Source organism: Sus scrofa, chromosome 13 (genome assembly GCF_054392235.1).
Source record: "Sus scrofa isolate SSC_HxYL_T2T_F1_AM1 chromosome 13, Sscrofa_HxYL_maternal_Yorkshire_Landrace_v2.0, whole genome shotgun sequence".
Classification (NCBI taxonomy): domain Eukaryota; kingdom Metazoa; phylum Chordata; class Mammalia; order Artiodactyla; family Suidae; genus Sus; species Sus scrofa.
Window position 1 is genome coordinate 51,266,121 of NC_139395.1, and position 24,785 is coordinate 51,290,905.

At 38.6% G+C, this 24,785-nt stretch overlaps 1 protein-coding gene across 26 annotated transcripts in view; it reads left to right on the plus strand.

The window, feature by feature from the left end:
• CACNA2D3 (calcium voltage-gated channel auxiliary subunit alpha2delta 3) overlaps positions 1-24,785 on the plus strand; it is a 924,345-nt gene that overhangs the window by 211,126 nt on the left and 688,434 nt on the right. For all 26 annotated transcript variants that reach the window (XR_014823278.1, XR_014823270.1, XR_014823269.1 and 23 more), the window contains exon 4: positions 22,513-22,572. Coding sequence is in view for 3 of the 26 variants with exons in the window: in XM_084988628.1 (XP_084844754.1) it covers positions 22,513-22,572 (60 nt within the window). In the remaining 23 variants the exon portion in view is untranslated. The remainder of the gene's footprint in view (positions 1-22,512; positions 22,573-24,785) is intronic.

Consider the following 24,785-nt stretch of genomic DNA (forward strand, 5'->3'; position numbering starts at 1 on the left):
AGATATACGCTCTATATATAAAATAAACAACAAAGACCTATTGTATAGCACAGGAAACTATATTCAATATATTGTAATAACCTGTAATGGAAAAGAGTCTGAAAAAGAATAGATATACATACAAATGCATAACTGAATCACTTCCCTGGACACCTGAAACTAACACAACATTGTAAATCAACTATACTTCAGTAAACATACACAATGCAGTGCAGATGAAGCATACTTCTCAGTATAATACAGATTTGTCAAATATTGCAGTAAAAGATGTCTGGAACACCCCAGTGTAAGGAGTCATTTATTCTGCATTGGTTGTTCACAGAACTGGGGATATTTGAGTAGGGCGTTGAAGGAGGAATAGGAACTTGCTGGGCAGAAATGAGATGAGACTAGTCAGAGACACCACATGTAGAAAAGACACATCTGCTTCTTGTTACTTTAGGTAATGTCTAATGTTCAGTGATTATGGCGTGGGAATTACCTTCCCCAGTATTCTGCACTTTATCTAGAAAATTCCTGGAAATAAAAGGAGTTAGGCTTTACTTTTGAGAATTAATAACCCTAGGGCTAGAAAATAGTTTGCTCTGAAATTTGGAAAGCAAATGTTAAATATGTTTCCCCCCAGGTCAGAAGATGTTTAAACCCATTAGGATGCAAAGAATAGAGGTTTAAATTGGATTCACAGGAGATATGCCAGCTCCACATATATACTAGATTATTATTATTATTTTTGGAAATGACATAGGCGCTCTGCCTATAAAGTAGAGTAAGACTTCTCAGTACAACTGAAAAACTAAAAGATTTTTGAGAAAGGCTTAGGCATTTCACCTTGGAAACCACTAGCTTACTTATTCAATAGACATGGTTCCTGCATTTCAGACTCAGACTTTCTTAACTTTCCTTTTCCTTCTTTTCCCAGATGTCTTTTGATGTGAAAAAGGCAGCTGTTTGTTGAACTCCATACATACTTGCTTTATTCAAAATGATCTTACAATTATGGTTAAGATCCTTAGAAGAGGCTACCATGCTTATAAGGAGAAAAGCAACCTTAGAACAGAAGGGTGCTACAAATTCAATGCAGAAAGCAAAGAAAACAGGGTGACAAAGCAAACATTTTGCAAGTAAATATTGTGGCGGGAATCCAGGCACCTGCCAGGTGGAAGTTGTTAGGAGTGATAAAATGGTTATTGACTTGGAATTCATCCATCCTTTCCTATTCACATTTGATAAACTGCCACATCTAATTCTCTTAGTACTAACTTACCTTTTCTAATAAGTTTCTACTCTAGCTGCTGTCCAGTCATACTGCCTAGAGTGGTTTTTTTTTGTTGTTGTTGTTTTGTTTTTAGTTATAGGATTAACAAATGTTTCTGTGCACTAAATTTTATTCAGTGGACTCACTTAACTTGACCCTCACCCAGAAAGACGTTTCTTTACAATTACATTAGCAAAGGCAGAGCACTCCTGTGACCATCAGCTCTGCTCCCAACCTGCGATGGGTCCTGGCATTCTCTGGCCATCAGTACTTAAATGCCCATTATCATCTTCAGGGATGTTGTTCCCAGCCCTGAGTGGCCACCCTGGGAACAAGTCTTTAGAATAAGGAAAGCGGAAGAGTCAATTTCTGATCACTCATAACTTAATTACAAGAAACAGCTGTCAAATGCTGCTAGTTCAAGAGAAGTGCAGGTATCATGGGGAATGGCGATAAAATGCCATCCCAGGGGATTAAGGCAAAAGACAAATACAGTTTTAGAGGGTTTTGAGAGAGTTCTGACTACACGCTGCCTCCTAACTTGGTACCTAGAAGAGCTCACCCTAATTTTCTAGTAGTTTCTTTTTGAAGCCTTGCCAACTTGTCTTCCCAGTTAACTTACCTTAATTGAGCCTGGATCTTCTTACATCATCATGTTTTCCTAGAATGTCCTGGGTTATGTGCCAATAGCCCCTTTGAACCTTGAAGCATTCTTTTGTGCCTTCCTTGTCCCTGACCTTGTAAAACAGCCTACCGTCTGCATGGTTTAGATATCTGCCCACCTCCACCTCTGGTATTGGTCTGTCCTATGACTCATCATTCATTTTCTGGCTGTTGCTTATAATATTAGTTATCAGCAAAGCAGAAAATATCATTGATGATTTTCACTGAGTACTTGCATGCTAAAAACTATGATGTATTAAATGGCATAAGCTAAGTTGTTTCTCTTACTGAAATATTGGTGAGAGAAATTATATAAGGATGAAGATTTTATTAGAATACAAGAGCCACAAGTTGGTATTATTATTTTATTTTATTAACAGCTATTATTTTAATGCTTATTTAAGGTACCATATCTATGAGTTATCTTTAACATCCATCATATCAAAGTAGTTATTTGATTACATATTTGTCATCTTCACTGTTTCAGATAGTCTTTAAGAGGAGGACTGTGTCGTATTAATCTTTGCTTACTAAATAATGGTTGAATATAACTTCTAAAATGGAGACAGAGAGGAAAAAAAAAAACCTAGGTGAATTATGGATCTCTTCTGGTTCATGTAGACTTTAATTTTCACCATATAACCAGCATATCTGCTCTAATCAGTTTAATAATCAGCCTGTGTGTTCTGAAGCTAATATTTGGAGGTATGTTTCCCTTTTAACCTGTCTTTTTTTCCCTATGCTAATCGTCCTGCTTACAGCCTCCTCCCCCAGTGAAAGCTTAATTAGCATAATAGATATAGTCACAGATATGTATACATTCGATGTATCAGTATTCCAGGGTTAGCTAGTTAGTTATGGGGAGGGGTGTCACTGAAAGGGTTGCCATTCCCCCCCCCCCCACCTGATACTTTACAGAGGAACTTTTTTCTTTTAAAAAACTCACAAAATAATTTCATAACACAAAGCTTTTTTTTTTTTTTTTAATAATAGTGATATAGAATAGGCCTAAGTTCTCTTGTTAGGTGTGATTAGACTTGACAGTGACTGGGAGCCATGGACCACACACTGCTCCAAGTGGTGGGTGGTGGGATGAGTCAAAGCCTTGTGCTTCCTCAGAATCTCTTTCCCTTTGTCCTGCTGCCATCCCCAGTGGACCCTGGCCCTTCATCATCTTGGATCACTTTTATTCTAGCACCTCTTCGAACTCATTTAAGGTGAAGTTCAGTGCTTATATGGATCAGTCCAGGGTCCTTCCCCGTGCTGGCCCCAACTCTACTCTGTGGCTTTACTTAACTGCCCTGACTGATGTTCCCAAAAGAGTGCCTTGGCCTTCCATAATCTTTTTCACTGAGGATATCTGCCTTCTTAACTCTGAACATACCTAAACCCTAGACACCTCTTGAGGTTAGTTCAGAATTCATCTCCACTCTCTTCCTGGCCTCAATAATGGGAAGTCATTGCTCCTTTGTTCATCTCTTACACCTCTTATTAACTGGGCCCCTTATTTGAAATTTAGCAAATAGCATCAGAGATAGTTATTTATTATTGCAAGATGTTACTACAAATTCCTAGAGGGCAGAGACTGACATAAGCAATTTGTAATTCTTTTCACTGCCTGGTCATGTTCTTTGTGTATAGTAGATGCTTAATGAATATTTGTTGACTAATTAGTTTCATGTCCCTTAAGTTCGTATGTTTTTAATTAATTTAATAATAGTGGTTTAATTTTTTTTCTTTTTGATGTAGCATACAAAAGATAGGACAATCTATTTGGAATGCGTCAAGATATAAACAAACAGTAATAAATTATTATAAGCCTTCTAAAATGTTGTTGCTAATCTATGATCTTTTCCTCCATTTGGTGTTTACTTTTCTCAAGAAACAAGAACATTTTTAATTAGTACTATTTGTATGTTAGCTGTGGATTGGCCTAGAATTCTGCTAGATGCCATCAGTTATAAGTTCCAAGACTCCTGTGGTTGGATGTTCATACTACAACACACTTCTAAGGATCATTTTAAGATACTTAACTTACTTTTACCTTGGTAATATTTATTTAGTATTTCTTGTCAGAGTTATTGCAAATGATAGTAATTGATTTATTTAATCGGAAATGCATTACTGTGCAAAAGTCACGTCAAAGATCCTAATTAAGAACCAAGGGAATAAGTAAGTCTTTAAAGGAGATTTAAATCTCTGTACAGACTTGACTGGGGTCATAGTTGATGGACAATAACTTTCCCTCTGTTGATGGTGATTGGCAGTCACCAGGTCACATTCTGTGAAGACAGGTTGTACTGGCTAAGCTGGCAGATGCCAAGAAGTCACTTATGCTTTGAGGAACATCAGACAACAATACATATTTAATTCCGTCCTCATATATCACAAACATTCTTTTTTTGGTGACTGCTTTATTTTTTTATTATAGTTGAGTTACAATGTTCTGTCAATTTCTGGTGACAGTTTTATTGAAATATCATTTATAAGCTGCACACTTTACCCATTTAAAGTGTAAATTCGCTTTAAATTTTAGTGTGTAGATATATATATTTAACATTTTTATAATGTACATTTTATATATATATAAATTCTTAGTATAATTATACTTGTACAAACATCATCTCATTAACTTTAGAACATTTTCATCACCCTAGAAAGAAGTCCAATATCTTTAGCTATCATCCTTCAAACTTATCATCCTCCCCAGCTTTCCATCTACTCATCTGCTTTCTGTTTCTATGGATTTGCCATTTTTTTGGACTTCGCATGTACATGAATTCATATAATATGTGGTCTTTTGTGACTGACTGCTTTCACTTATACTATTTTCATTTCTATCCATGTTGGCTGTATCAGTACTTCATTCCTTTTCGTTGCTGAATAATATTCCATTGTGTGGATATACCGCAATTGTTTATCCATTCATTACCTGTTGAACATCAGGTTTGTTTCCACTTTTTGGCTATTATGAATAGTCAGACAGTTATAAACATTTGTGTGTAAGTTTTTGTGTGAAATGTGCTTTTCACTTTTCTTAAATATTCAGGAGTGGGATTACGAGGTCGTATGATAAGCCTATATTTAGCCTTTTGAGGAACTGTCAGATTGTTTTTCAAAGTGGCTGTTTCATTTTATATTACTAGGAACACTTATGCTATGAGAAAGTGGATCACAGTATAGATGAAAGGGTCTCTATGTGCAAACCAGCAGGTATGTTAATTCACATTTCTGAGTTTCTCCCATTGAGATTTTTTTCTAACGATTTTATTGAGGTATAATTTACATCCAATACAATTCACCCCTTTCGAATGTGTACTTCAGTGATTTTAGTAGGTTTACAAAGTTGTGCAGCAATAGCAATAATGTGGCAATTGATTCATATCATATTGTATGTGCATTTTCATTATTCCAGTAGGATCCCTCCTCCCATTTTTATTTATTCTATTTGTCCTTACTCACTTAATTTTGTGATTTGCTGGCCCATTTGGTAGCTGAGCTAAAGGGCTGAGAAAACTTTGTGATTAACAAACATAAGTTTGAGAAACTTCTACCAACTTAATTTTTTTTTTCAGGTCTGAGTAGGTTCACAAACTCATCCTACAATTTTAAAATCCAGGTAGCCCTGAAAACTGAAAATTTTTCATAACTCATTTGATGGAAACTTGTCATGTGGGTATATATAATATTTATTTGTTCTACTTAATGTGAATCATCATAGTCTTGCTACAGAAGTATTAGTATTTGATTATGCGGTGCTGCCCCAGCCCTCACTGGGGGTTATTTGTAGCAAATATGTGAGTCATGTATCATTTTACCTTTCTAAATTCCAAATAATCCTGAACCAGAATAGCACATCTGCACCAAAGATTTCAGATATGGTCTCATGGACCTGTATTTGGTTTTAGCAGCCAGCACTTCAGGGCCTTTGCACTGGCTGTTCTTCTTCCTGGGAAGCTCCCCCTCCAGCTATCCTCTGGGTTCTTTCTTGTTATTTAAGTTTTTGTTGATTTTATAGGGATGCCCTCCTGACCACCACAAATGTTTGTGCCTCTGTCACGTTTTACCGTGTTACCCTGTTTTACATCTTGATGGCACTCAATTCTGGCTCTCGGGTCACCATAGAGATGCTTAGGAGGCACTGAGCAGTATAGTGTGAGGAACGTGTCTCCTGCTGTAGCAGCCTGTCCCTGCTCGGGGTCCTGCTGCTCCTGAGCTGATTTTGCTCCGCTTCACATAGGGATTGTGTGGAACTTGACCTAAAGAACACTTCTGAGCATCTGCTATCAGACTACATAAGGCTGCTGCGGCTCCCAGCACATCAAAAACTGGATGTTTGTTCTTAACTCTTGTGCCAGTCCCCTGTCACCATGGAGACAAGTTTGCTAAGTGGTCTCCAGGCCTGAAAGGCAGGATCGCTCAGCTGTGAGAGATATTAGTCAGTCATTAGCCTTCAGCTTGTTTTCTTTTTTTTTCTTCAAAGATAGGTTTGAATCCATGTTTAGGGGGCAAGAAAAAGTTATCACCAGAACATCAGTCTGCTTTTCTCTCATTAGATAAATAGATGGCAGGCATGGTTTCTGATACAGTGTAAAAGATATGAGGATGTATTATTTCCTCCAATCCAGCTCTTCTTTCTTTCTTTTTTTAATCTAATGATTTTTGTTTTTTCCATTATAGCTGTTTACAGTGTTCTATCAATTTTCCACTGTACAGCAAGGTGACCCAGTCACACATACATATATACATTCTTTTTCTCACATTATCAGGCTCCATCAGAAGTGACTAGCTATAGTTCCCAGTGCTATACAGCAAGATCTCATTGCTTATTCATTCCAAAGGCAATAGTTTGCATCTATTAACCCCAAGTTCCCAGTCCATCCCACTCCCTCCCTCTCCCCCTTGGCAACCACAAATCTGCTCTCCATGTCCATGATTTTCTTTTCTGTGAAAAGGTTCATTTGTGCTGTATATTAGATTCCAGATATAAGTGATAATCATATGGCATTTGTCTTTCTCTTTCTGACTGACTTCACTTAGTATGAGAGTCTCGAGTTCCATCCATGTTGCTGCAAATGGCATTATTTTGTCATTTTTTATGGCTAAGTAGTATTCCATTGTGTATATATACCACATTTTCTTAATCCATTCATCTGTTGATGGACAGTTAGGTTGTTTCCCTGTCTGGGCTATTGTGAATAGTGCTGCAACGAACATGTGAGTGCATGTGTCTTTTCCAAGAAAAGTTTTGTCTGGATATATGCCCAAGAGTGAGATTTCTGGGTCATATGGTAGTTCTATATATGGTTTTCTAAGGTACCTCCATACTGTTTTCCATAGTGGTTGTACCAATTTACATTCCCACTAACAGTGCAGGAGGGTTCCCTTTTCTCCACACCCCCTCCAGCCTTTGTTATTTGTGGATTTATGAATGATGGCCATTCTGACTGGTGTGAAGTGGTATCTCGTGGTAGTTTTCATTTGCATTTCTCTGATAATCAGAGATGTTGAGCATTTTTTCATGTGCTTGTTGGCCATCTGTACATCTTCCTTGGAAAAATGTCTATTCAGGTGTTTTGCCCATTTTTCCATTGGGTTGTTGGCTTTTTTGCTATTGATAACTGTACAAGTTGCTTATATATTCTAGAAATTAAGCCCTTGTCAGTTGCATTGTTTGAGACTATTTTCTTCCATTCTATAAATTGTCTTTTTGTTTTCTTTTTTGTTTCCTTTGCTGTGCAAAAGCTTGTCAGTTTGATTATGTCCCATTGGTTTATTTTTGCTTTTATTTCTGTTGCCTTGGGAGACTGACCTGCAGAAACATTTGTAAGGTTGATGTCAGAGAATGTTTCACCTATGTTCTCTTCCAGGAGTTTGATGGTGTCTTGTCTTATGTTTAAGTCTTTAAGCCACTTTGAGTTTATTTTTGTGCATGGTGTGAGGGCGTGTTCTAGTTTCATTCAATCCAGCTCTTACGGCCCTCTATTTTTTTTTTTTCCCTCTTTTGGCCACCCCAGGACAAATGGAGTTCTTGAGCCAGGGATCAGATCTGAGCCGCAGTCATGACCTAAGCTGCAGTTGCGGCAATGCGGGATAGTTAACCCACTGTGCCGTGCCTTCTGTGCCAGGGCAGGAATCGAACCAGTGTCCCAGTGCTCCTAAGACACTGTCTATTCCATTGTACCACAGCAGGAGCTCCATCCCTCTATTTATACATGGTTTAGAAGCATAATACTCATGACAGGCTCTAATTAAGATATCATAGTGTCAGTTTATTTGCTTGTTAGATTTAAGTGTCTTTGCTTAAGGATCAGTTGAGGCAGCTGCTAGTGGCCATGGTTTCAAGCCCTCCAGAGAGTCTACATGGGTATCAGTGGTCTGAGTCTTTATAGATGTTTAACCAAATGAGAGTGTTGTGAGTTCCATTCTTAATCCCGTAACTCACTCCATATGTCACTTTGAGGTGGCCCCTTCACCCCTCTGAGACTATTTTTCATCTATGTGATTGGTTTGTGATAGCTCCCAAGGACTTATTGTAAGACTTAAGTGGACAAGTATTTGTAGCCAGCAAAAGAAGGGTCTTGATCATGTTCATAGACTCTTCTATGTCTTCCTGTGACTCTTCATTTGCTCAAAATCACTTAGCTCCTTTGGAATAGAAAAGAGAACTTGAAGCCCACTAAAGTTCAAATGTATTTTATGAATTAGCTGAAATTACATAGACTTGCTGAGGTTCAACTGCTTTTGATTCACCAAGTGGATATTTTGTATGTTTGAATTTACTACTTCTCTCTGTGTCTATTTTAGAGTACAGGAAGGGGCTGGGTGTTTGGAGAAAAGCAAACACGGGGTGTCAGTGTGTTGTCCATTTTGTTTCGTCCTTTAAGAGCATAGGAAAGTTACAGGAGTTCGAACTGCAGGGCACGGCCAATAAGGAGGAACACGTATGAGCATCATGATTGTCAAAAGCAGGCCTGGTATACAAATGCATTGCATAGACATTTCAGGGAATTGAAGTTTCAGTTTTTGGTCTCAGTTTACTTTTATGTAAAATGGATTAAGTCCTTCATTAGTTTTGTCTTTTCTTCATTAAAAAAAAAATCCTCCAATCTTTTATCACTAGCACATGTTCATATATCTGCTTACTTGATTGTCATTTTGAAATAAAGTTATAATTAAAGGTTGACAGGAGAAAAAGAATTGAAGTGGAGAGAATAAATTATATGAGTAACTTTTCATAAAAATTCAAACCTTCTATGTAATTTCAGTTCATTACCTAGGCATTAAAAAACGGAGAGCAGGCTTATCCTTTAAGCTGGCTTCTCATCCTTGGAAATTTTTAAATGGTAAATCTGGTTCCAAAGGGCAAAAATGTCATCTTGTGAATACAAGAGAAACATGTAAGAATTAGAAGGGGAAAATAACCAAAAAAATGAATTGAAGGCACACACTCTTCATTCAGAAACAGCCCCTTGGTTTATCAATTTCCCATGGACTTAAAAGATTATATATGTGCACGATCCTGCCCCCCAACCCTACCCCACCCCATCTCCCACCCCCCTGATTTGTCCCCTTTCCACCTGGTGTCTTAAGTTGAAATAGTTATCTTTTGGAACTTATTGGGCAGCGTTCAGCGTGCTGGCTTCAGGATCTTATTTTTGTTGCTGGAGGAGGGCCTTCTCTGAGCACATTGAAGCAAGGGACTTGTCTAAAATGTTTGGCGACCAGGATCATGGGAAATCTTATTTTTTATCATTCATTCTTTTTTTCTTCTTCTTAGGGTTGCACCTGTAGCATATGGAAGTTCCCAGGCTAAGGTTTGAATGGGAGCTGCCTCTGCAGGCCTACGCCACTGCCACAGCAACGCCAGATCTCAGCCTCGTCTGCAACCTACACCACAGCTCACAGCAGTGCCGGATTCTTAATCCACTGAACGAGGCCAGGGATTGAACCCTCATCCTTATGGATATTAGTCAGGTTCATTAACGCTGAGCCACAATGGGAACTCCTATAATTCATTCTTGATTTCATTTGAAAACAGCTTCACACACATGTATATGCAGTTGACTTTACCTTAGAGGAGTAAAAGCCAGCTTGGTCTCATATTCTAGGGTTCTTCAAAAGTCAAGACAGACTCAGGCCATTTTTGTTTTTCAAGGGTCCCAGTCTATTATAAAATGAAAAAATAACAAAACAGCTGAAAATTGTGGTATATTTTAAATATTTACATTTAACAAATTACTATTTTGTTTCTTAACAAAAGGTGCTTATAACAATATATTTGAGCTCTTTCCAAGCAGTAGAGGATACAGTAGAGAAAAATGATAATGCACCATAGACTGTGTGGTCCAGGAGAGGGATGCTTCCAGGATTTGCTGTTGTGGCTCATTGGGTTATCTGACATATTGTCCATGAAGATATGGGTTTGATCCATGGCCTCACTCAGTGGGTTAAGGATCCAGTGTTGGTACAAGCCATGGCATAGGTCACAAATGCCGCTCAGATCCAGCATTGCTGTGCTATGATGTAGGCTGGCAGCTGCAGCTCCAATTCAACCCCTAGCCCAGGAACTTCCATATGCCAAGGTGCTGCCTTAAAAAAGAAAAACAAACAAACAAAAAAGCCAAAAACCGAAAAACAACTTCTCCTTCCAGGGCTATTGTTGCCCTGTGACTGTACCTGCAATCTCTTTAGGAGATTAATGTAGAAAGTCTAAGTTTAAGGTTCTTTGAATTAGAGGCCTAGGTTCAGTGGCTTTCTGGCACCTGGGAAGGATTCCAAAGCTACCCTCATCTGGGTCAGCTAGGGAGCTTCCCGTGGAAATGTTTATTACTGCTTTTACTACGGTGAACGTATTTTCATCTTAAAACTTCCCTGCACTCTGCATTCCATTCCTGCTCTGCCTCAAGTCTGTCCCTCCCTCCCCTCCTTCCAGACTTTTTGATATAGGAGTCTGGATTTACTTTCCAGAACTCTCATCCCTCTCAGTTCTCTGCTCTCTGTACTTTGGTCCCTGCCCCTACTTCTGCTCTGAAATGGTTCTCACCTGGTCACCCTCTGGCTCACCCAGTTACATTTGATCAGAAAAGCACAAAACCAAACAAAACAAAAACTTTAGGAATTTTTATATAGGTAATCAAAAGCTGACTTGGTAGTTGGAAGAACCAGTAGGTAATTCTCAGGATGGCATCTTGATGATCTTTCTCTTTATTGCCTTGGCTCACCTTTTGATAATTTAAAAAACCTAGATAACTTCAATATTATTTAACTGCTTAAAGCTCTCCAGCTTCCTTTCTTACCGCCCCAGCCCACATGCAGTCCTGCCTCTGCACACCCTGATATAGTGGATTACGTGTAATTGCCTGGACGTGTCATGTTCTCTCTAGACTTAGGTTTTCTCATCCTGGGATGACCTTCCTCTCTCTTCTGGGGTAGCTCTTATCCTTCAGGTCTCAACATAGATGAGAAGACTCCTTGTACCTCAGATGCCTGGTCTAGTTGATCCCTCAGTGGGCAGCCCTTGTATTCCTTGCTTCTTCCCCTTTACCCATTGAGTTGTGGTTGCCTGCTGGTCTGTTTACCTCCCCAGACTGTGATTTCCTCAAAGGAAAAAGCTGCATGTTATAAACTTTATAGTCCCAAATACAATCCCTGGCACACGCACAGTAGGATTAACAGGTTTTATTTCATTTGCTCCACAGCCGTATTTTAGCTTTAGCTGTGTGCTCCAAACTGTTTTGGCATGAAGCAAGTCATCATTTTGTTGGTGATGGTGTGAGGATTGTATTTCTGAGGAGCTGTCATTTGAGCTGCAGAATGAACGATGAAGAGAGGGCACACATCCAAGGTTCTGGGAGAACGTTCTCTGCCAAGAGAACAGCAAGAGTGACAAAGGTGGTCTGAAGCCAGAAAGATGGCTGGGTGTCTAGGGCCAGTAGGGGAAGGGCAGGAGCTGAGGGTGCAGGGCCAGAACATGAAGGGCTTTGTGAGTCATGGTCATAATTGGTGGGAAGTAACTGGAAGATTTCTGTAGGGGAATGATACCATTGGAATTACTCTTTTTTTTTTTTTTTTTTTTTTTTAAAGGGCCGCACCTGAGGCATATGTAAGTTCCCAGGCTATGGGTCAAATAGGAGCCGTGGCTGTCAGCCTACACCATAGCCACAGCAACCATGGGGTCTGAGCCATGTCCACAACCTGTACCACAGCTCAGGATCCACAATGCTGGATCCTTAACCCACTGAGTAGGGCCAGGGATCAAACCCTTATCCTTATGGATACTAGTCAGGTTCATTACTGCTGAGCCACACCAGGAACTCCCCATTGGAATTATTCTTAAAAGCTTCCTTCTAAAACCATGTAGAGAGTGACTGTAGGGCTGGAAGCAGAAGTTGGAGACCTGTTAGGAGGCCAAAGTGTCTGCGGGAGGGATGGCTATAGCTTTGACTAGAACTGTAGCAGAGGAGGTGATGATAAAAGTGGTGAAACATGGGCATATTTGGGGAAGGAGAGCCCTCAGGGCTCACTGATGGATTGAGGTATTTGTGGAATAAGTGGCATTAAAGAGAGTGGTTTCACAGCTTCAGTCTCTCTTTGTTTCAGATTTTTTCCCCTCCTGTCTATTTTTTTTCAAGCACTGCTACCAGATTAATTTGAAGATGACTTCAATTTCAGAACCGATCATTTTGCTTTTATGCCCGGTCAGACCTCTTCAGCTCCTCACTCCCACTGCTGCACATGGAACGTAGTATTCCTTGGCCTTGCTCGTTGTCCTTGCTCACTTGAACCCCACTTGTCTCGTTGCACCTTTCCTCCACCCACAACCTTCCCCATTCCAAACCACCCACAGCTCTGCAGACACATGAGACTCCTTCCTCAGACCCTTTGCTATTCCTTCTCCCATCATTTTTCATGGACACTTGGCTGACTTCCACTCATCCTTTAACTTTAGACTCACTGTCACATTATTTATGAAACCCTTCCCTTACAGGCACCCATTCTCTGCTCCTTGCTTTGAGTTTTCTTAACATGTTAAACCTCGCTGCTCTTTGGTTTCACTGTGTGGAAAATTGGGGGTAATAACCATGCTGTCCTTTATAGGATGGTTGTGAGGATTAACGGGATTAATTGATTAAAGCCCTTAGAACATTTTGGCACTGGGATAGGACATGTGAAACTTAATTGTTTGCTGTTAGCACCTTGAGGGCCTCCTATTATAGCCCATGCTACACTGTCTAGTTACTTTCTTCTCTTCTCAACTTAACTATGAATGTGCCCATCATCTCCATAGCCCAAGCCTCTAGCATCTTTCTTCTCTGAAGAAAAACTTATCAGCATTATCTTGTCATCATCATCAACAATAATAATAACATTAACAGATATTCACATCATTAATAGTAAAGGACTGTATACCAGGAACTTTGGCCCAGAGTGCTCTCAGGAAATAGCTGGAGCCAAGATTCAAAGTCTGGTTGTCTGACACCTGAGCCTACCCTTGGACCAACATGACATGTTCCTTCTCCAACTGAAGATGACTGGTAAACACCTAGATGGATGGGTAGAAGGAAAGAATAGAAATGGAATTGGAATAACTTTCCCCCTCAAATACATTTTGAGTAGATAAAGGCTGACTAGACGTGGGTTGTTCTACATTTCTCCATTTTCAGGGAGAAAGGGAATTTTCCTTCCTTGGTTATTTTTGGTGCCCCGGGGCTGGGAGCTGCCTGCCACACTCACTGTCCTGTTCCATGTCTCATAGGTACCATTCATCAAAGCAGCTTGCTTTGGCAAACAGCTTAATTTCTGTGTTTGTGCCATTCTGAGGACATCAGTCAAGCCTTTGATAAAGGCCCTTCCCCATTCCATTTTCAGCCTCACTGATCACAGATTTTTCTGCTGAAGCTAAAAAAGAGAGTGGTGGATTCTGAAAGCCAGTCCTTAAGGAGCAGGTGCACAGCCTTGTGTTTGAGAACACAAGGTTTGAGTCCTTTCCTTGGCAGCAGAATTAACTTTCACATAACCTCCATGTAACTGTGAACTTGCGGAACTGTTCCAAGTTCTCTCCACATGAGAGCCAACTGTGGGAGGCACAGACTCTGTGGTCTTTTCTTGTTCCAATTAAGCTGTGTTATGCCTGAAAATCTTGTCTCTTCCCCTACCCCATCATTATAATATCTTACATTTGTGTGGAATCCTTCAGGAAATGTTTTGTGTATACATTCTCATCATATTCACACATGGAGGTATAGAGTAAAGATGGTATTATTTCAGTTCATTGGGTATGAAAGCCAGGATTCCGAGAAGTTAAGATTTTCCCAGAGTCAAACAGCTACTGAGTAGGAAGATCTGGATTCAGACTCTCATTTTGTGCCCCAAGACTATTCTGATTTTATTGGGCCGTAACATTTAAAATTCCAAAAGCATCTTGAGAGCCAAGATTAAATTATCACCTTCTTAGTGTTCCATTCAGTTCTTGTTGCTATTCTGGTTACTTAATGGGTTATCAACAAATACTGGTGAAACTAAATTGAATGGAAGTGATGGAAACTTGTTGCTACAGCCAGGATTGGAAACCCTCTGTAGGGTGGACATTCGCTCCAGGACTATCACCTTCTTAACTTGGCTGCACCTTATCTTGTCTTTCTTAATAGAGTTAGATGTTCCCATCTTCCTTAGCTAGTTGGACAACATCTTCAATGCTCTGCCATTGTGTGTTTCAGTCAAAACCTCTGAGTCAGCCCTGGAAAAGTGTAACTAAGAGCTGGAACAGAATCTTATTTACCAGTGTCAGAGTCCTCAGTGTTAGATGATTTCCATTGTGTAAAAAAAAGCTCGTCCTCAAACTGACATAATGTCATAGTTCCCTTCATCTTGAACTTGTCCTTGCAGGAAATTAATGACAGTTCCATTGCTCACAAAGGAAAGAGTTCAGTTATCTAGGAACTGATGGGTTTTGAGAGGATGTTACAAGGTTTATGGTTAAATAGACTTAATTTTGATAATCCAAGTCTAAACCACTCCCAGTAGGCCTCCATAAGAAGAAGATCATTTTTTGTTGTTGTTGTTTTGTCTTTTTTGGTCACTCCTGCTGCATATGGAGGGTCCCAGGCTAGGGTTCAGATCAGAGCTATAGCTGGTGGCCTACACCACAGCCACAGCAACACAGCGTCGGAGCTGCATCTGCGACCTATAGCACAGCTAATGGCAATGCCGGATCCCTAACCCACTGAGCAAGGCCAGAGATTGAACCTGCATCCTCATGGATGCTAGTCAGATTTGTTTCTGCTGAGCCATGATGGGAACTCCTAGAAGACTATTCTTTAGAATGCCTAATCATTTGGAAAATTTTACTTGCCCTGAAATATAAGGTTGTCTTTTCTTCTTGTCTCCTCCTGAACTGCCTTGGCCCTTGGGTAGCTTTTCGAGCAAGTTCAGTTTCCATCTTCAATAGCTTTCCAAATGTTACATTTTGGCAAATGCTGCTTTAGATATAGAACGAGATGGCTTTGGTTTGGAAATTGGCCACTCATGTTGATAACCAGTATTAATCGAATCAGCCTCAAATTGATAACAGGTGTCTCCTGTGGAAACAAAGATAATTTGTTATTGATTGTGATTGAGTCTTCTGATGTAAACTCTAGGCTTATTTTGTCTTGTAAAAGACTGGTGTAACCTTATGCAATCTGAAGTAGACAGGAAGGGGGGGTGGGGGAAGGGAGGAGAACTTTGCGCACACACACAAGATGTGTTTATTGTTCCATTACCTGCTTTCTCTGGAAACTTTATAGATTAGCTTTTATAATCCACTTTGAAATGTTTGCTGTTTTTAAAGCAGAAGCAATCTTTGCAGCTTTCAGGCAGAAGGTCATTTTATTCAAAATGTTCGCTCGTGTGCAACAAAGCTTATTTCTCCTACAGGAACAAAGAAATAATGAAGGCTCCTTAAAAGTTGTTTTTCTCTAAAGAAACGATCATCTTGATAGTTGGTGATTTATACGTGCCTTTTCTATTGGAATTGAAAAGCAAGAATGTTTGTATCAATAAGGATTACTGAATATTATCAAACTCTCAGATATGACTCTAACTGCAGTTTCCCCATTTCAGAGTGGGAGGGGAGGAAGATTTGGATTTCTTCTTGTCTAAGTGATGTCCATCTCCCCATGTTACTCCTTTCGCCCTGGTTTATTTCCTGATGGTCATCCAGCTATTGATGTGGGCTCTGTGTAGGTCTTTGAGATTCAGCTGTTTTTAGAACAAAGCCCTAGAACTTTTTCTTGCCTCCAGAACTTTGTTGACAATGTGTCCTCAGTCTGGAACACTCTTCGTAACCTCCTATTTTCCTTTAGGGCTCAGCTTTAATATCTCTTCTTCTGGGAAACTTTGTGGTCTATAGTTACCGTTATTTTTCACTTAGTCCTTTACATTGCAATAGTTATTTTCCTTGTGCATGTCTTTCATCCTTTTGTAAACCACTTCATGATGTTCCATGGCTCACTGGTGTTATAAGTCCTTTGATTACTCTAGCTACAGAAGCAGCAAAGATTAATCTATACTGTTACAGAGTGATAAAAACTCTATCCGGAGAACAGAAGGGAAGGGATTTCAACACCAGAAGGAATGAAAATGTAAATTTAAAGATCTTACTTTTTTTCCTTGATAAAATAGTTCTTAAAACTGTTGGTTCTGACTCTTCATACAAGAAAGGAGTGTTCGAAATGAGTCCTGGGAACAAATCAGTCTCATTTTATCCAGATTTCTGAACACATCTTTTGATGCCCTGATGGCATTTAATGAGAATAGAGGGATTTTTCATTTTACTTCTAGGATCAATTGAGTGTGACTTGTAGAGAGGACCTGGGTTTCCTCTGTCTCTAACTTTTCAGATAGTCAGCCTGCCAAGTTCAAGCCCTGCCCTGTAACATGGTGCTAGGATCTTATTCACCTAAATGTACACACTCGCCAAAGTGTAACTCTTACTCCATCAAACTCTAGTCCTTGAAACAAAAGCCACTAATCCTGTGTAAGGAAAATGAACCATGCGCCACTGGGTGTGGTTCTAACAGTATTCGTTCTACTGGATCCCTCCATTTGCTGGCTTCTCTACATGTTTTGGTTTTGTTGATTTGAAGAAAGACTCACGTGATCTCTTGTTCTGGTATTAATGACAATTCAATAACTAGCTCTAAGTTAATCACGAATGCAGCCCAAATCTATGTTAATGATTACAGATTTTCCTTAGAATCCAGTCCCCTCAGTTGGTTTTAAGCATTATTTGGGAAAGAATTTTATACTCATTTTAGAAAAAATGGCAGTAAAACCTTGGTATCAGTATTAAATATGTTCTTGCAAAACATGAAATGAAAATTTCTAAACATATTAAGTGCTTTGAAATCTTTGTTAAATTCCAGTATCCCATGATAACAGTATTTATACGTCAAAGCTTTTTAGCTTTAACATGAGAAATAAAAACTTTTTTCTTCGCTTTTCATATGGTTTTTATATTTCTGTTTTAAGGATTTTCAGCTATAATTGCACCTGCTTCAATTTTAGGGATTTTTATTTTAATATTTTTTTCGCTTGTACACAATTTGTTCATCTAATAGAATCAGTAGGATTCTAGTAATAAGTTACTTTGGTTGTGGAACCCCTTTGTCCATTACCTCTTCCCATTTTTCAGAGCACATTTTTTTTTTCTCTATCTTTTCTCCCATTAAGCCAAAATGATCAGGAACCAAAAAATGAAATACAAGTAGAACAAAAAATCATTTTCTTCTTCTGATCCAATTTTTACTTTGACATGATGTCCTATTTCCCCCTTTTGGACCATGACAGAAAATGTGACCTCTCCAATGGCTTTCACCCTAGCCTTGATTTAAGTGTTTTGTGGGAGGAGATTGGAGACTGTGCATTCTGTATTGTTGCATGGATATACATGGGTCATTGTAACAAGAAATGAGATGTGATTTTAAATGGAAAGCTTTAATATCCCTGCTGTTCCCTTTGGCAGTTTTGCCTTCACCACGGCTATAAATACTATCCATGGTCTAGGGCTTCTAGCATTTCTTATATATAAAGATATCTTTTGTTTGTATTTATTCCACTAAAAGGGATGAGTTATTTAGAAATATGAAAAGTCAATGTAATGTATATTAAGTAATGAATTACAACTTTTTTAGCTTGTAGGTGCTTAGTTCCAAAGTTAGGATGTATATTCCATTATATTTTTTAATCATTTTTATTGAGTTAGAGAACAGTTGGCCATTAAGGGGGGAGGAGTATCTGTGGACAAAACTGCTGTTTTCCCTTACCTTATGGCTTAGTTTCGAGTAGTAGTCTTCAAAGCCATTTTAATTTCCAGTGTTCAGTTTTAATTAAAAACCACATTCATGATTCTGTAATCCCATCTGCAGATCCAAAAGGGGAATTCATATAAGAGAAAATTAGCTTATTATTAATGAAAGAACACTGCCTTTCTAATAGATATAATAGAGTAACCATTCTCATCAGGCTCACTGGTTCCTTGTATAATAACTAAAATATTAGCACTTGTATGGTGATTTTTCTTGCCTGCAAATAATGGTCAAACTTATTTAAAAACATACTTAATTTGACTTAGGTGATAAGGATATTTCCTCAGAAACAGACATTGTAGACTGTTATTTTCTGCTGGCAGACATCAGAGTTGGAAGTTGAGTGGTTTTGACTTTGTTAATGATGAGTCAATTTATTTTTATTTTATTAATAGTAAGAACTCTGTCCTCAGGACTTTGTGTTAGGCAAATTTATGGCACATGATATCCCTAACATTTCTTTTAAGTCATTTATCTTTTTAAGAATGTTTCAAAAGAAAGATCAGTTATGCTTTTGTTCTTTCTAAAAGGTACATTGTTCTTGATGTGCTTTTTGTTCTTATCATTGTGCATTATAGCTGGGCTTGTTATTGGGGAGGTTTTCCCCTGAATTCTCCCATAAAATGTAGACCTGTCTCTCACTGGCACCAGAGAGAAGGTTGGGGTAACCCCATAGCATGGAGTGTAGGTCCTTTCAAAGAACTCTGTTCTGAAGTATTTACTTGCTTCATGTGAAATAGTATGTGTGGCTGCCAGTTGACTGTCTTCTTCTTAATCATATTTCCTAAAGCGCTGTAGTAAGCGTGATGGGGAAACATCTTAATGGAAAAAGAAATGTGTAAGATAAATTAAAGTTTAGGAAAGGCATGCAGCACTCCAAATGCAGTAGTTTGCATCTATTAACCCCAGACTCCCAATCCATCCCACTCCATCCTCCTCCCCCCCTGGCAACCACAAGTCTGAACTCCAAGTCCATGAGTTTCTTCCAGAGTGGATAAGCAATGAGATCCTGCTGTATAGCGTAGGGAACTATATCTAGTCACTTATGATGGAACATGATGGAGGAAAAAGAATTTATATGTATGTGTGACTGGGTCACTTTGCTGTACAGTAGAATTTGACAGAAACTGTAAACCAACTATAATGGAAAAATAAAAATTATTATAAAAAAAAAGGCATGCAGTGAACTTAACTTGAAAATGAATATAAAAAACTGGCCAACAGAATTCAAATTCTCATGGACTCCCTGCTCCACACAAAAAATAGGGTTCTGGCTGATTTCAGTGGTTTGTACAATATTATTGTATTGTTTCCAGTATGTTATCTTCTTGTGTACTATGGCTTGTATTGGCGTATTTGTAGTTGAAAATCATTTCATGTTACGTTATAGACAAATTTTTTATTGGCATGCATGTGTGTGGTGTACATATACATACATGTAAATATAAACGTTATATATAAAATGCATTTCATGATATATTCTTTCATGATTTCGACTTGCCTCTTATTTCCATCTTGTTCTCTTATTTGTTGGTCCTATTCTGCTTTATTGTTTTTTAAATTTCCAATTCTTCTTTTTCAATATTATCTGTCTTGATCATAGAAAAATTTTATTTTTCTCTTATCTTTTAATCATTTGTTCATTGAAATGATATTTCTTCTTTGGGCTCTCAGAGTACTTAGACACCATGAAAAAACAATTTCTATGCGTTTAAGTAAATACATGATCAAATGAATTAATTGCTTTTTTTTGATATGTTAGTGTTCAGACATGGCTAATATTTATTCTATGCCATTTATAAAGCTCAGTATGTAGATGATTTCCTCATAGATATTCTAAACCTGTTACAATGATTAAAAAATAAGTTCTCAGAAACATACAGATTTCTTTTTTCTTTTCCTTTTTTTTTCTTTTGACCCTCCCTGAGGCATGCTGAAGCCATCTGAGCTACAGCAGTGATAACATCAGATCTTTAACCCACTGAGCCATCAGGGTACTCTACAAACACATAGATTTCTTGCATCACTGTCAGGGTCCACATCATACATTTGCAAATTGGGTCAAGTGATCACAGGAGGCTGACAAGCTTCATTGAGTAGGATAATTACAAGAAGAACATGACCCATTGAAAGCTGATCCAGTGAAAGTTTGGGGTCAATCTGTATAGATAATAGCTCTTCTTTTTTTCTCTTTTGCTCTGTTTCTCGTCCTCTTCATTTTATGCCTCTCTTCTGTAAAGTATTTTATGTCTTATAGTGAAAATACATATGTGCACAGATTTTAAAAGGATAAATGAGATTTGAAAAACCTTGGAGGGTTGGTAGAGCTCATTGATCAAGAAGACTTGATGGGTGCTGTCTGTAGCCAGTGGCTCTAAAACTTTAGCAGCTTCTGAATCACCTAGATGGCTTGTTAAAACAGATTGCTGAGCTCACCTGAGAACTTCTGATTCTGTAGGACTGGAATGGGGCCTGAAAATGTGGATTTCTAGTAAGTTCTCAGGTAAAACTGATGCTCCTGGCATGGGGCTCCACTTGGAGAACAGCTGGTCTAGGGTCAGTTTTTCGTGTGTTTGGGGTGAGGAAACACTATCAGAGAGGGGAACGGCTTGCCCAAGATTTCACAATGATGGGGGTTGGATCTTCAGTAAACTCAGAACTGGGTCTTCTGGTTCTAGCCCTGGAATGTTCTCCTGGGGTCAGTGCTTTGGTTGACCAGAGGAGGAGAACCTCTCTTTGATTATCTACAGAGAGTGTGGGAAACCAGACTGGTGATTGACCACCCCTCTCAGATCCAGTCTGTGGGAGCACCATCTCTGGCTGGTCTGTCTCTTTCTTTGCATGTCCTGTTGAGAGAAGGAGGGCTTTAGTACTCTGTACTGGTTCCTGAGTTACCCAAAGATGTGTCAGCCTCTTCATTTCCATGTCCAATTTAATAATTATTCATGGAACATTTGACTGTTGATTTGTGATCATTTAAAGATTAACACCAATGTCATCATTTTTGAAACAGGGCCTGTTAAACTCAGCTCTGTAAAATGTCAAGAAAAAGCAAGTTAAAAACAGCATAGGCTCCATGAATAACTGTGAGAAAAATCGAAATGTTTGAATTGTTTTACTTGAATCTCAGGTTTTGCTTTTAGTTCAATAAAATCTCAGTGAAAGGTTATTTTACTAGATGAGTTTTCTGCAATATCCTCTAGCTTACACTTTCATGATGGGAGATAACTTATTGTTGGAAAATTCAAATTAAAGAATAAATGATTTGACGGTTGACCCATTGTCATCAAATGGAATTTCATGAAATTGCTTTTATAATATGAATTGGTTAAATTTAGTTAGGTAAGAAGAATAACAAGAGTTGTGTATTTATAGGTGTAATTTATTATTTAATTTTAGTGATTTTTTTATTGGAATGTCAGTTGTCAAAATGGCATTGATGTACCATTAAGTTCAAATACCGTCAACTGATAATTGTGTACTGAACTGAGTGCAGAATGAATTGACCTTAAATGATTGAGGGAATTAAAATAAGTACTTTTTTCCAAACCATTAGGGAAGAAAGTTAGCCCACTTAGATTTGGACTCAAGTCAATTAAATAAATCTTGACTAAGGGCCTTCTATATTAAGGAATGCCTTTTCATTTTTCTTTTTCTTTTCTTTCTTTTTTTTTTTTTTAAGGGCCACACCCATGGTGTATGGCAGTTCTCAGGCTAGGGGTCCAGTCAGAGCTGCAGCTACACCACAGCCACAGCAATGCCAGATCTGAGCCGAGTCTGCAGCCTGCACCATAGTTCACAGCAATACCAGATCCTTTATCCTCTGAACAGGGACAGGGATTGAACCTTCATCCTCTTGGATACTAGTCAGGTTTGTTACCACTGAGCCACAAGTGGAACTCTGGAATGAACTTTTCTAGATATGTTTTAGAAGCCATATCTGGCCTCAAGGGGCAGTGTCTTTGAATTTTTATGAAAGTGGTTGCAGAACATGGGTGCATTTATATACACATGACAATAAATATTCATTGGAAGAATTATGATTGGATGATCAAAGTGAAAACTAGATTTTGAGACTGATGTTGTTCTTTTCAGTTTCATTGGAGCAAAGGCACCAAGTTGCAGTTCACATGCCATGATATGTTCTGTCATTTTCGGGCAATGGAGAAACTTCAGTCTTTTCACGTTGTTGAAATGGGGTCGAGGCCACACTTTGATTGTTCCTGTTACTTTCTATCTTTCCAGCGTCTCGTGGAGGCTGCAGAAGAAGCACACCTGAAACATGAATTTGATGCAGACTTGCAGGTAACTGATTATAGTTTGAGTTAAATTGTTTTGTGCATTTTCTGCCAAAGTGGAAACACTAGGTATACTGGGAATATTAGTGTTCACGGGCTTAGAAGACTTTTGAGAGAATGGTACAGGGATGAAATATTTGTGCCTGTTTCTTGACAAGACAGGATAGTGAACCTCAACCATTTTCCACCATGCAAGTTACAGTGGGTAATAACACACACTTAAGTGCATGTAGCCGTCTTTCAATGAACAGCTAATTCTAGGCAAGTTTATCAGTCAACTGACAATAATCACAAGAGCTCTTAATGGTAAACTGATACAATAGGTGGCAGCATACATCCAAATCCCTCTGATGTGGCTGCATTTTAATGGACTAAAGGCAGTGTTTTTATGGATCTAACCTTGAATTGACTGTTAATTATATTTAAAAATTAAGTCATTCACTGATCTGGGATTTGAACATCTGCTTAATTTTTTTGTAGTGGATCTATCTAATCATGGCACACCTGTGTCTGGTCGAGAAGGATTTTGATCCTATCCTATATATAGAAAACATAGTAAAAGGCAAAAAGTGAACTGCATAGAGGTTCCTTTGGGTCACTCCAGAAGGAAATTTTATCTGTATTATCATGTTGTTTATGACTTTTCCTCACTGCTAGGAAAACAGGAATGAATCTTAACTCCTTAAGTCAGTGCTTTGCTAGAAGATATCTCTTTTAGTGACATGTGATCACATTTAGTAAACAGTGTTCATTTTGCTATGTGTTAATTTATATGGAAAAGATAAGGACAGACATAAATCTTCAAGCACAGAAAAAGATGGTGATACCAAAGGTAGCCTTTGTTTGTGTCTCTTTCTCATGGATGTACCTCTTGTCATCACTCCCATCTGTATTTTTTGCCTTGTGGATAAAAGAATGCACACTCAAATGGACTAATAGAGCAAAGTTTAATAAAGAGAATATTTACAAATATATAGTAAGATAAATCAACAAGCAATAGTATTGTACCCCAGGACAAACAACACTCCTGGCCTGAAGGAGCAAGGGGAGGGAGTGGTTTCTAGAACCCAGGGAGAATAGCTATATGGAATGGGTACTTGATAGAGGGCTGGTGACTTGGTAAGGGTAGAATTTTGGATCAAAGATACCCCAGTAGGTGTCTCTAGCTTTCTAATCTTTTGATAGTACCTACCATTGGCTGAACCCAATTATTGGTGTAGTTGATTTGGTTTCGACTTTCTGAGGTAGAAATGGGTGAAGAATAGGTATGGAGGGGAAACAAAACATTGAGCTCCCATCTGTGGGTCATTTTCAGTCATAACACCTAATTTATGAAGCAAATAGAACTAAGAATGTAGACAAGCATGAAAAGTTCCAGGGGAGGTGAAGAAGCCCTGGGGACTGCTAGTAACACCTGGAGAGGTATGAGGAAGACAGTCCCATACTTAGAGCAAAGCTGCAAAAGAAAGGGGGGAGGAGTCAGTTGAAAGTAGCAAGAAGCACCTTGCCTTCCTACATTCAGACCTGCCTGGCAGCTCAAGGAAGATCCAGGGACCATTTTTTGACCACATTTGTCTTCAGTGTGCCTCCTCTTCAGAGGGTGTGGACTTTCTAGAGTGGACAAGAAGGGATTTAGTGGAAACATCAGGAAGCACCTTTATAAATGTGAAGATTTTAAGAACCTCTTGAATGTCTTGCCAAGGGAAACTATCTCTCCTCAGGAGTACCAGAAGCTTTTTCAGGAATACGTTGGTTGTAACTGACAGAACCTCAAATTCACTTAAATTAGATAAGAATCCATGACTCCAGTCTGTTAATGCATAAATAAACAAGCAGATAGATAAATACATAAATAAAAGAGAAGGGAAAGCTCTTATAGTAGAATGCCAACTACTAAATATAGAATGAATGATGGGGAAATTATGGTAATAATTGATTTGGGCCAGAGTCTTCAATGGATGCTAAAACTAGCAGATGAAATTTGAAGAAGAACTGGATATTGACAGTCTTGAAATAACTGCCCACAAATTTCTTATTAATTACAAAGATAATTATGGATGAACCTGGCAGATACCAGGTAATCAAAGTCAATCAATAATGACACAAAGTGATGACAAAGTGCCTTCAGATGTGATGATCAGGAGGAATACATGAGCGCTTATATAGAATTCTTGTCCAAAATGTGTAACCTGAATCTAATCATGATAAAATATCATAAAA